General features: G+C 42.1%; 1 protein-coding gene across 1 annotated transcript; it reads left to right on the top strand.

Moving 5' to 3' along the window:
- Positions 1 to 1,307: 1,307 nt before the first annotated feature.
- On the top strand, positions 1,308 to 7,986 carry LOC115103730 (ATP-dependent RNA helicase DDX39A-like). The gene is made up of 9 exons (XM_065006233.1): positions 1,308 to 1,413; positions 2,500 to 2,708; positions 3,562 to 3,689; positions 4,107 to 4,383; positions 4,704 to 4,822; positions 5,671 to 5,802; positions 6,118 to 6,227; positions 6,968 to 7,260; positions 7,706 to 7,986. The coding sequence occupies exons 2-9, from the start codon at positions 2,501 to 2,503 to the stop codon at positions 7,720 to 7,722; spliced, it is 1,284 nt and encodes a 427-aa protein (XP_064862305.1). The 5' UTR covers positions 1,308 to 1,413; position 2,500; the 3' UTR covers positions 7,723 to 7,986.
- Positions 7,987 to 10,599: the final 2,613 nt, after the last annotated feature.

Genomic DNA, 10,599 nt, shown 5'->3' with positions numbered 1-10,599 from the left:
TGCTCTCCAGCACTAGCTTGGAGGGTCCCAGCCTGGGGTATATGAACATAAGGAAATACATTTAACCTTAGCCCTGAATTAATTATGCCCACTTTTCCAACTATAAATCATATCAATCTGTTTTTACAGCATATAGGTTATAGCCCCAGAATGAACAAACATTTTTTTAATAACTTATGAGACTTACTTTTAGAATAATTTTTCTCAACGGTTTATGATTTCTATCCATTGTGTTTTCAGTCATCCTTCAGATTGGACCTGACATTTTTTTAAATAAAAAATATATTTAAAAATACATTTCAAACATTTTTTTACAGCATCTTGGCCAGTTATGCTATACTCACACAGAATGTCTTCTTTGTCCACTCAAAGTGATTTATTTGAACATGAGGATGACTGTCCTTTGCAAAGCATCAACTCAACTGAGGCAAAAGTAGTACACTGAACCTTTTTTTTAGTTATTACGTCAACTACAAAAGCACAGAGCGACCACTCCGGGAAATGAATGCATTGTTACTGATCACATACGATATCTGAAAAATGTTTACAATGTAACCCAATTAATTTTGATTCAGTGAGGTTTTATCGTATTTTATGGATAAATGTTGCCCTCTGTTGGCCATAACTGAAATAGTCATGAATTAAAGTCGCGCCATCAGTCTGCACACTCCCACTATTGGACTTTTAACAGCTACGGTTAACGTAACATCTATTTAGTGTCAATAAGATGGACCAATCAAATGATTATAGTCAAATAAATCAAATCGTTGATGGGTTTGGTGAGGGAAGACAGATGTAGTAAGCTGATATGATCAGGAAATGCACACATATTGCCCATGAATGAATAAATGTTTTAAGCCAAATGTCTATTTGTCCAAGACAGTCGTTGTTACGCCTTTGCCCAAATTGCCCAGTATAGCTTCATGTCACACATCTATCATATTTATACAAACTGGATGAATGCAGGCTGTTGGTTTGTAAATGTTGTAAATAAATATGTATATAGTATGCATATTATTATTGTTTCTTGGAGTTTAAATCTTAAGAATTTCACTCTATCCTACAATTACATCTGCGACCGACTAATAAACTAATCTAATCGACTGAAATGTTTACATTATTGCTGAATAAGGCTATCACAGTGTACCTTTTCCATAACAGTGGTCAAACAAGAAATGATGCCAACAATGTAGTTTAGGGCAGCTGGCGAAATCCCGCCTTCCTCGTTGGCATTTTCAAGATCGGCATTAAAATAGACCAATCATGGTTCATTTTCAAGCCGTTTTGGTGAGATTGCCTTTAAAATTAACCAATAGTGGCCACGAATACACGGGCACAGTGCTTCTAGACTCTGCCCCTGTGAACCTAGCTAGCAGTGTGATACTTGAAGCCGATTTGAATTAACACCGAAAAGTAAGTGCTATTTTTAATTGCATAAAAAAATGTGCTGTATTGAGTAATTTTCAATATCTTCATGAATTGTAAATAAGAAACATATTTTATTTCCATAATGCTCATAGATAGCAGTCACGTTCGAGTATATTTTTGTTAAAATCTTTGCGAAAACCTTGTGCAATCTGGCTAGCTAACTAACACATTTAGCATTGCGTCAAGCTAATGCTAGTACTAGCACGGTCGTGTCAGTTAGTAGTTAACTTCTGCTAGCAGTGTGTCGCAGGTTGGTTCCGAGAATTACATTTTAGGTCAAGTTAGGCCCTAGAAATGTCTTGCTCGTTATTAATTTGAGCCAACGTTATTTCTGAATATTCACCTTGCATTTGGAACCTATTTCCCTTTATAGCACTTTGCTGTCACACAGTTTGAATGAGGAGGCGGCTGCCATTGTTTGTGCGGAGAGTGAGGCATGATTCCTTGTTCAACTTGATTGAATCGGGCAACTGGCTAACTACTGTAAACTGAGTTGCAGGGTGGTCGCTGGTCCAATCCTTGTTTCTAGCTAAGTAAATTGTAATGATTATGTGCCAAATGTATTCGCTTCCCATTTTGCGTACTGTCCAGCTTTGGCGGTGTGCGTGCGGCCTGCTACTAGCATTATTAGCAGCTAGCTAATGCTATGTAGGAATACACGTTAGACGAGTGTTTCCCAAACTCGGTCCTAGGGACCTCAGGGGGTGTACGTTTTGGTTTTTGCCATAACACTACACAGCGGATTCAAATAAGCATCAAGTTTTGATTGAGTCAGCTGTGTAATGTTGGGGGGAGGGAACGTGCACCCCTTGGAGTCCCAAGGACCGAATATGGAAAACCCTGTGCTAGACGGTGATGTTTCACTAGGATTCCAATTCTTGTCATTTCACTTTATGAATCGAATCCTAATTTAATATAACTAAGGTTATAGGTTGAGGATTTGTACATAGATTATTGAATTGGCATTTCAATTAACCTTCTGAATTTACTGTATTGTTGATACAGTGCCCCCTCCCCCAACTAGTCTCCAGTCTTTCCTAGCTTCAACTAACGCAAGTAACCCTTCTCTAGAATGGCAGAGAACGACGTTGACAACGAGCTGTTGGACTATGAAGAGGATGAGGAGCCTCAGGTTGCCCCGGAGACCGCCACACCTGCGGGCAAGAAGGAGGTAAAGGGCTCTTACGTCTCCATCCACAGCTCCGGCTTCCGAGACTTCCTGCTCAAACCAGAGCTGCTCCGCGCCATTGTCGACTGTGGCTTTGAACATCCCTCTGAAGGTGAGCCTCACAGGCACTTCCCACCTTCAACCAAGGACTGTTTTTGACTTTGTCCTTTCTGTGTGTGTCAAATGGCACCCTATTCCTGACATAGTGTACTACTATTGAGCTGGCCCCATAGGGCTTTGTTCAAAACTAGTGCTGTGTGTGTGACTGGGCCCTGGTGGAAAGTAATCCACTATATATAGGGTGTCATTTGGGACTCCGACTATGAGTTATACATGTATGCCCCTTCAAGCATCACATCATACTTAGACTGGTCATCTCGGTATACCCGTCGCAAGACCCACTGGTTGATGCTTATTTATAAAACCCTCTTAGGCCTCACTCCCCTTCCCCTATCTGAGATATCTACTGCAGCCCTCATACTCTACATACAACACCTGTTCTGCCAGTAACATTCTGTTAAAGGTCCCCAAAGCGCACGCATCCCTGGGTTGCTCCTCTCTTCAGTTTTCTGCCCCTAGTGACTGGAACGAGCTGCAACAAACACCCAAACTGTACAGTTTTATCTCAATGTCTTCATTCAAAGACCCAATCATGGACACTCTTACAAAGCAGCCACAACTGTCAGTGTGATGTGTTGTCTACCTTCTTGCCCTTTGTGCTGTTGTCTGTGCCCAATGTTTGTACAATGTTTTGTGCTGCTACCATGCTGTGTTGATGCCTTGCTATGTTGACTTAGGTCTCTCTTTATGCAGTGATGTGTGTTTTGTCCTATATATATATATATATATATATATGTTAAATCCCAGGCCCCAATCCCCGCAGGAGGCCTCTTGGTAGGCCGTCATTGTAAATAATAATTTGTTCTTAATTAACTAACTTCCCTAGTTACGTTTCTGTCTTTCAGTCCAACATGAGTGCATCCCACAGGCCATCCTGGGCATGGACATCCTGTGCCAGGCCAAGTCTGGTATGGGCAAGACTGCTGTGTTTGTACTGGCCACCCTGCAGCAGATTGAGCCTGTGGACGGGCAGGTGAGTGGTTGAATAATGAAATGAATCTCTACATTGTGGAAGCAGCAACTGAATTGCTGTTACATTCTCCCTCCTTTACTAAAAATAGCTTTCGATGGAGAATCCATTGAGTGCTTTGTAGTTTAGGAATAGGCTTAATCTGTATCTGGGGATACTTGCATAAGAAAGTGTCTAATCGGCAACTTTATTTGGACTAGGCAAGTCAGTTAAGAATAAATTCTTATTTACAATGACGGCCTACCCCGGCCAAACCCTAATGACGCTGGGCCAATTGCAGTCTGAATTTGTTCTCCTTTTAATCTCACTGTTTACACTGCTGTTTTATCCTATTGGATAGTCTTGTGTGCTTTTTGTTTCTCTGCTGTCCAGAGAGCTCTGTATTAAACATCATTCCCTACCTCTCTCTCTGTCTACCAGGTGTCTGTGCTGGTGATGTGCCACACACGAGAGCTGGCCTTCCAAATCAGCAAAGAGTATGAGCGCTTCTCCAAGTACATGCCTACCGTCAAGGCAGCCGTGTTCTTCGGGGGCCTGTCCATCAAGAAGGACGAGGACGCGCTGAAGAAGAACTGCCCCCACATTGTGGTGGGAACGCCCGGCCGCATCCTGGCCCTCATCCGCAACAAGACCCTCAACCTGAAGAACGTGAAGCACTTTGTCCTGGACGAGTGTGACAAGATGCTGGAGCAGCTGGGTGAGTTGGACAGGGGGGCTGATGCCAGATGTGAGTGACGGGAGCAAGGAGTAAGTTGAAACGTCACAGAGGAACGGTGAATTGAAAACGTGTTCCAATGTACCTACTAGCATACCACTTAGAATGCACTTCTAATACACTGTCCTACTAAGTAGTAGTGGATCTTGGAACAGGATGTGATAGATGGTGTGACTTAAGTAAGGATTTAGCCAAAACTTAGGAAAGTATTTACATTTTATGTAGTCCTCGGCTTTCAGGCTGAGTGCGCTGACTTTTTTTTTTGTGACGGCCATATTATTTTCCTATCGTCTCTCCCTCAGACATGAGGCGTGATGTTCAGGACATCTTCAGGCTCACACCCCACGAGAAGCAGTGCATGATGTTCAGCGCCACCCTAAGCAAAGAGATCCGTCCTGTCTGCCGCAAGTTCATGCAGGATGTACGTTGAAGGGGTTCTCATAACCCGTGGTTATGTACATGTTCTGAAACTTTTCAGTTTTACACACACGCACAGAGATTAACCCATCTCCCTAAATTGCACTTTGAAGAGGCAATCGGCAGTATAAACATTACTTAATCATCTTCCTGGCCCCTGTTTTGGAGGGATAGGTCTGGAGAAATTTAACCACTCTGAAATTCGTAGAGCTATATGCAAGGACTGACTGTCAATGATCATTTTGACCATGTTTTGAGACTATATAGTTTATTTTTGCGTTTGCTTTGTTTACAAGCATTGGAATGAAACAAGCTTGTGTTTTGGGTTCTGGTGGGGTACGGAAGTTGAACTAAGCTCATGGGCATTTGTCATTCTTTTAATTTTAAATGTCTAAAAATTGATGTAGAAACTGCTGATTGCCCCCCTTTTTTCTTTAAAAGGATTTTGGATATGGCTTAGTATTCATGTGAGACAGACAGTCACGAGCAGGCAAAGCTTAGATGTGCTAGACTGGAACTTTTTACAAGTGGCCAGAGTTGACCCTCTTAACCTGGGTCTGTGGCTCTGGACATTTTCGGGAGGAACAGTCCTGGCAATAAATAAAGTTCCATCCAGCTCTAGTACTAGTAATTGATGTTCACAATCACATTTGTAGTTCTTCATTCACCAACACACAGAATGTGGTTTACTCCTGTTTTTCACTTAATGTGGCTAGGTTTATAAAACTGGCCAAAGAGTGACTCTTTCCCCATGTTCTATTCATTAGGGCACACTAGCAAAATGTTTAGCACTGGAAGTCCTGGTAGTCCCTCCCTGTGTTCTGTTTGGTGCTTAATGAATATCTCCTGTAGCCCATGGAGGTGTTTGTGGACGATGAGACCAAGCTGACGCTGCACGGCCTGCAGCAGTACTACTGCAAGCTGAAGGATAGCGAGAAGAACCGCAAGCTCTTCGACCTGCTCGATGTGCTCGAGTTCAACCAGGTACGGACAGAGGTCTTTTCAGAGAATTTAAAACTAAAATAAATTACGTTTTAGCATTCATCTGAGTGAGTTGAATGTATTTTGTCCATGGATTTGAAAGTCACGTTTTTAAATACAATTGTACTCATTCAAGTGAACTAAGTCTATGCACCGACAAAGTTTCTGCCTGTGAGTTTTATGCCCTTTGTTTTTCGTCTTCAGAGTGTACATTTATTTGACCAGGGTAAAGCCAGGGTGCCATATCAGATGCAGCATGGGTTTTGTGCCCCATGTTTGTCTTCGGTGTCTCACTGCCATTTTCTCCTCTGTCTGAAGGTGGTGATCTTTGTGAAGTCTGTGCAGCGCTGTGTGGCTCTGTCTCAGCTGCTGGTGGAGCAGAACTTCCCTGCAATCGCCATCCACAGGGGCATGGCCCAGGAGGAGAGGTGGGTTCTGATGGAGAGGAAAAAATCACTGGCTAAACCCTACAGTCTATGCACTTGTTAAAATCTGAGCAGTTTTGATTGGTATAAGCAATATTAGGATATTGCTTACATTTAAGTCATCTCAGATATTAATAAGTGCATAGGGTTTAGGACAAAAGAATGTCCTTGACTTTTCCGTCCTCTTATCCGTAAACCGATAAGTGGTTGAGGAGTGTCAATTCGTTAGTAGTCCTCGCCTCCTGCTGAGGAAGCATAAGTGTCCTTTGCTGAAGTTGATCTACCCCTCCCCTTTCAATCAGTTGTTTACTCTGAGAAGCATGCACATATTTAAAACGATAAGTAGCATATCATTTTTATCCATACAATGTCTAGCTAAATGTCTTTTACTACTTTACACATTTTAATTTGGGATTCCACCCCTGTAAATGTCATTTGCATTATGTGTGAATGGAGTCTAATTTCATACAAGCACATTTCCTCCTCTCCTCAGTTACTGTTGACTTTTTTTCAAAAGGAGAGGAATGAGGAGTTGCACAATCAAATTGAGAATCTCATTTACTTGCACATTTTCTATAATTGTCATGTAGCAGAAGCTGTTATCCAGATCGACTTAACAAGAACTTTCTCTCAGACAACACGTTTATGGGTCACAGTTTCAGTGTACCCACAGGAGTGAAGCAGGATGTAGAATGCCTGTTCTACTTATTCTAAATCTATGGGTGCCCCCCTTCCTCCCCCAGGCTTTCCCGGTACCAGCAGTTCAAGGACTTCCAAAGGCGGATCCTGGTGGCCACCAACCTGTTTGGCCGAGGGATGGACATTGAGCGCGTCAACATCGTCTTCAACTACGACATGCCCGAGGATTCCGACACCTACCTGCACAGAGTGGCCCGTGCAGGCAGGTTCGGGACGAAAGGTCTGGCCGTGACCTTTGTGTCTGACGAGACTGACGCCAAGACCCTGAACGATGTGCAGGACCGCTTCGAGGTCAACGTGGCAGAGCTCCCAGAAGAGATTGACATCTCCACCTACAGTAAGCTATATCCAACTAGTCTAGCACTCATTTGGATTTCATGTGCTACTGCAGTGCTTTTTCATGGTTTTTGTCTTAAATGTCACCCTATTCCCTATGTAGGGCACTACTTTTGATCAGAGCCACATAGGCTCTGGTTAGAAGTAGTGCACTATATAGAGAATATGATGCCATTTCAGACACAACCATGTTTTCACTTATTTATTATTTTGGGTTTTGTAATATCCTTCATTATGCCAGTGCCGCTTGCAATTGTTCCTTCAAAGGCATTGTTGATGAGCCACTTTAGAGCATTTGTTTATTACCTAGTCATTCCAAGTATGTGGTCTGTATAGCTATCTCATTCTGAAGGTATCTATTTTTTGTACCCAGCATCTGCAAGTCATTTTATGTGGGTACACTGCTTGATGCTATAAACTAAACTCTCCCTCTTTTCTCGTTTCAGTTGAACAGTCCAGATGAAAATCGCTCCCTGACCAGTGAAGACGACGTGTCCGTGCCCCTCTGTCCTGGTCTTTTTTTGGAGAGGGAGAATAAATAATCATTTTTTATTTCTATTTTAAATGCCTCTCCCGGATCTCCCAGTTCATTAAGCATCACTTTTTATTTGAATTTTATCCTATCCTCCCGAGGCTGCAGTTTTAATGTTATTTTCCCTGTTAATGGTGGTTATTTCTATTTTTGCTTAATGAAATAATTGACATTAAAATGTTTTATACAATGTTATGTCACTGTATATTTTCTTTTTCTTACTAATATGGTTGAAAAATTCTGGCAATTTTCTGAAATCCCTGTTGGATGATTCTCTGCTTATTCCCTCCCTGGGAATGTTCGGAAAGTTACCCGAATTTTCTAACAATGCTTACTAATTCGAGAAGTTGGCTTTTCACATTGCAGTGTATCATTGAACATGAAAGATCCATGTTGAATTGAAATGCGTCAGAAGACAGACCAACATTAACACTATAGAATATATAATTCAATTTTCCCTGTCACAAGTAGGGGGCACTATGATCATGTATTTAAACTGTTTCATTTATTTATTTATATATATATATATATAAATTAAACAGGTAAAGTGTTCAAGCTGAAACAAAAGATCCCAATGTTCCATATGTACACAACGCTTCTCATTTTGTGCACAAATTTGTTTACATCTCTGTTACTGAGCATTTCTCCTTTGCCAAGATAATCCATCCACCTGAAAGGTGTGGCATATCAAGAAGCTGAAATAAACAAAACAGCATTATTACACATGTCCACCTTGTGCTGGGGGACAAAAGGTGTGCAGTTTTGTCACAACACAATGCCACAGATGTTTCAAATTTTTAGGGAGTGTGCAATTGGCATGCTGATTGCAGGAATATCCAACAGAGCTGTTGCCGGATAATTTACCATAAACCACGATGTCGTTTTAGAGAATGAATTTTGTAGTGGGTCCAACAGGCTTCACAACCGTGGACCACGGGACGACCAGGACATCCACATCCGGCTTCTTCACCTGCAGGACTGTCTGAGACCATCCACCTGGACAGCTGATGAAACTGGGTTTGCACAACTGGAGAATTTCTGTAAAAACTGTAAACTCAGGGAAGCTCGTCTTGATCTGACTGCAGTTAGGCTTCTTAACCGAGCAGATGCTCAGACATGTCACCCGTTGAGCATGTTTGGGATGCTCTGGATCGACATGTACAACAGACCGTTCCAGTTCCTACCAATATACAGCAACTTTACACAGCCATTGAGAAGTAGGACAAGATTCCACAATCAACAGCCTGATCAGCTCTATGCGAAGATGTTTTTCACCACACGAGGCAAATGTTGGTCACATCAGATACTGACTGGTTTTCTGATCCACGCCATTCCCTTCTTTTTACGTTATCTGTGACCAGCCGACAGATATCTGTATTCCCAGTCATGTGAAATCCATAGATTAGGGCCTAATGAATTTATTTCAATGAACTGATACCCTTTAATGAACTGTAACTCAGTAAAATCTTTGAAATTGTTGCATGTTGGATTTAGGTTTTTGGTCAGTGTATAATAACTAGGAGGAACTCTAAATTCTTCTTTTTCTCTTTTCTCCTCTTTCTCTGCCCCTTCTCTCTTCCTTCTCCCCCCTCCCTTCTCTTCACATTCATACAAACTTATTTTATTTTCTGTTTCAGAATACGACTACTACATTTTCTCTCCTCAGTCTACCTATTTCCGACTGTTATTTAGATAATTAGTGGAATTAAGTTATGTAACATAGATTTAGCCCTCTACATTTAAATCTTAATATCTAAAGGTTATAATATATGCTGTGTACGGCCAGGCCAAGTTGCCTATAGATGCTGATCTTGGGTCAGTTTTGCACTTTCCCCGTAATGGTTAAGGTTAGGATTTGGGGAGTTGAAGCTGATTCTAGGTCTGTACCTAGGGGAAACTTCACCCCAGAGTTTGTTTTTGTGTGAAATACTGTACCTTACGCCATGCTGTCAGTAGCACCACATATAGGGGTGGAGCAGGATATGTGGAGTATGCTACCTCCTCCCCTTGAAAAAACAAACTCAGTTACCACAGAACACCTGTCCTCCCTTTCTCCTCTTCTCCCCCTCTATCCCTGTACTCCTCCTTTCTCTCCATTTCTTCTCCCTCTCAGGCAAGTCTTCTCCCACAGTCTTCTTCTCAGCCCAGTTCTTTGTCCATCGCTTCCTTTGGTCTTCTTGTTCTCCCCGTTCTGCTCTCAGCCACTCACTCATTCTCTCCTGCACTGTCTTATCTGTATCCAGTTCCATGCTTTGTGTTCACCCTGTGTAACTGGCCTTAGAAACACAATATCAGCTGTTTCTTTCTTCCGTTGTGTCATAAGCACACTCTATTCCCTACACAGTGGACTACTTTTGACCAAAGCCCATAGAGCTCTGGTCAAAACTACTGCACTACATAGGGAATAGGGAGACATTTTGGATGCAACCATAGTATGGTGCTCCTCAATCTCTAATGTACTGTCTATCTGTATTGTGTTCAACCTGTGTGACTAGCCTTAGAAACACAATATCAGCTATTTCTCTCTTCCGTTGTGTCATAAGATGCACCCCAAATGGGGATACATAGGGCATAGGATGCCATTTGGGACAGCCATAGTATTGTGCTCCGGTGGTCTATTTATCATAGGGCTTCTGACAGTCACCTCAACAATTGTCAGACCAGGAATAACCTCCAACTTGACTTGTTCTCAAATGGGCTGATGCCTTAGTCTTTGAAAAAGCATGTTTAAAAAAAAAAACATGTCCCAGTCTGTCTCGTCCAGCTCAGTGATGTGGCGAAAACCTGTGGTCGTTGGTTAAATAGGTC

The sequence above is a fragment of the Oncorhynchus nerka genome, linkage group LG21 (assembly GCF_034236695.1).
Source record: "Oncorhynchus nerka isolate Pitt River linkage group LG21, Oner_Uvic_2.0, whole genome shotgun sequence".
Taxonomy (NCBI): Eukaryota; Metazoa; Chordata; class Actinopteri; order Salmoniformes; family Salmonidae; genus Oncorhynchus; species Oncorhynchus nerka.
The sequence above is the reverse complement of the archived record's forward strand: the minus strand, read 5'-3'. Positions and strand labels throughout refer to the sequence as shown.

Coding starts and splice junctions, on each gene's coding strand:
- LOC115103730 (XM_065006233.1), top strand. CDS start 2,501: ATGGCAGAGAACGACGTTGACAACGAGCTGTTGGACTATGAAGAGGAT. Junction 4,384..4,703: donor CAAGATGCTGGAGCAGCTGG/GTGAGTTGGACA, acceptor TCTCTCCCTCAG/ACATGAGGCGTGATGTTCAG. Junction 4,823..5,670: donor GCCGCAAGTTCATGCAGGAT/GTACGTTGAAGG, acceptor TATCTCCTGTAG/CCCATGGAGGTGTTTGTGGA.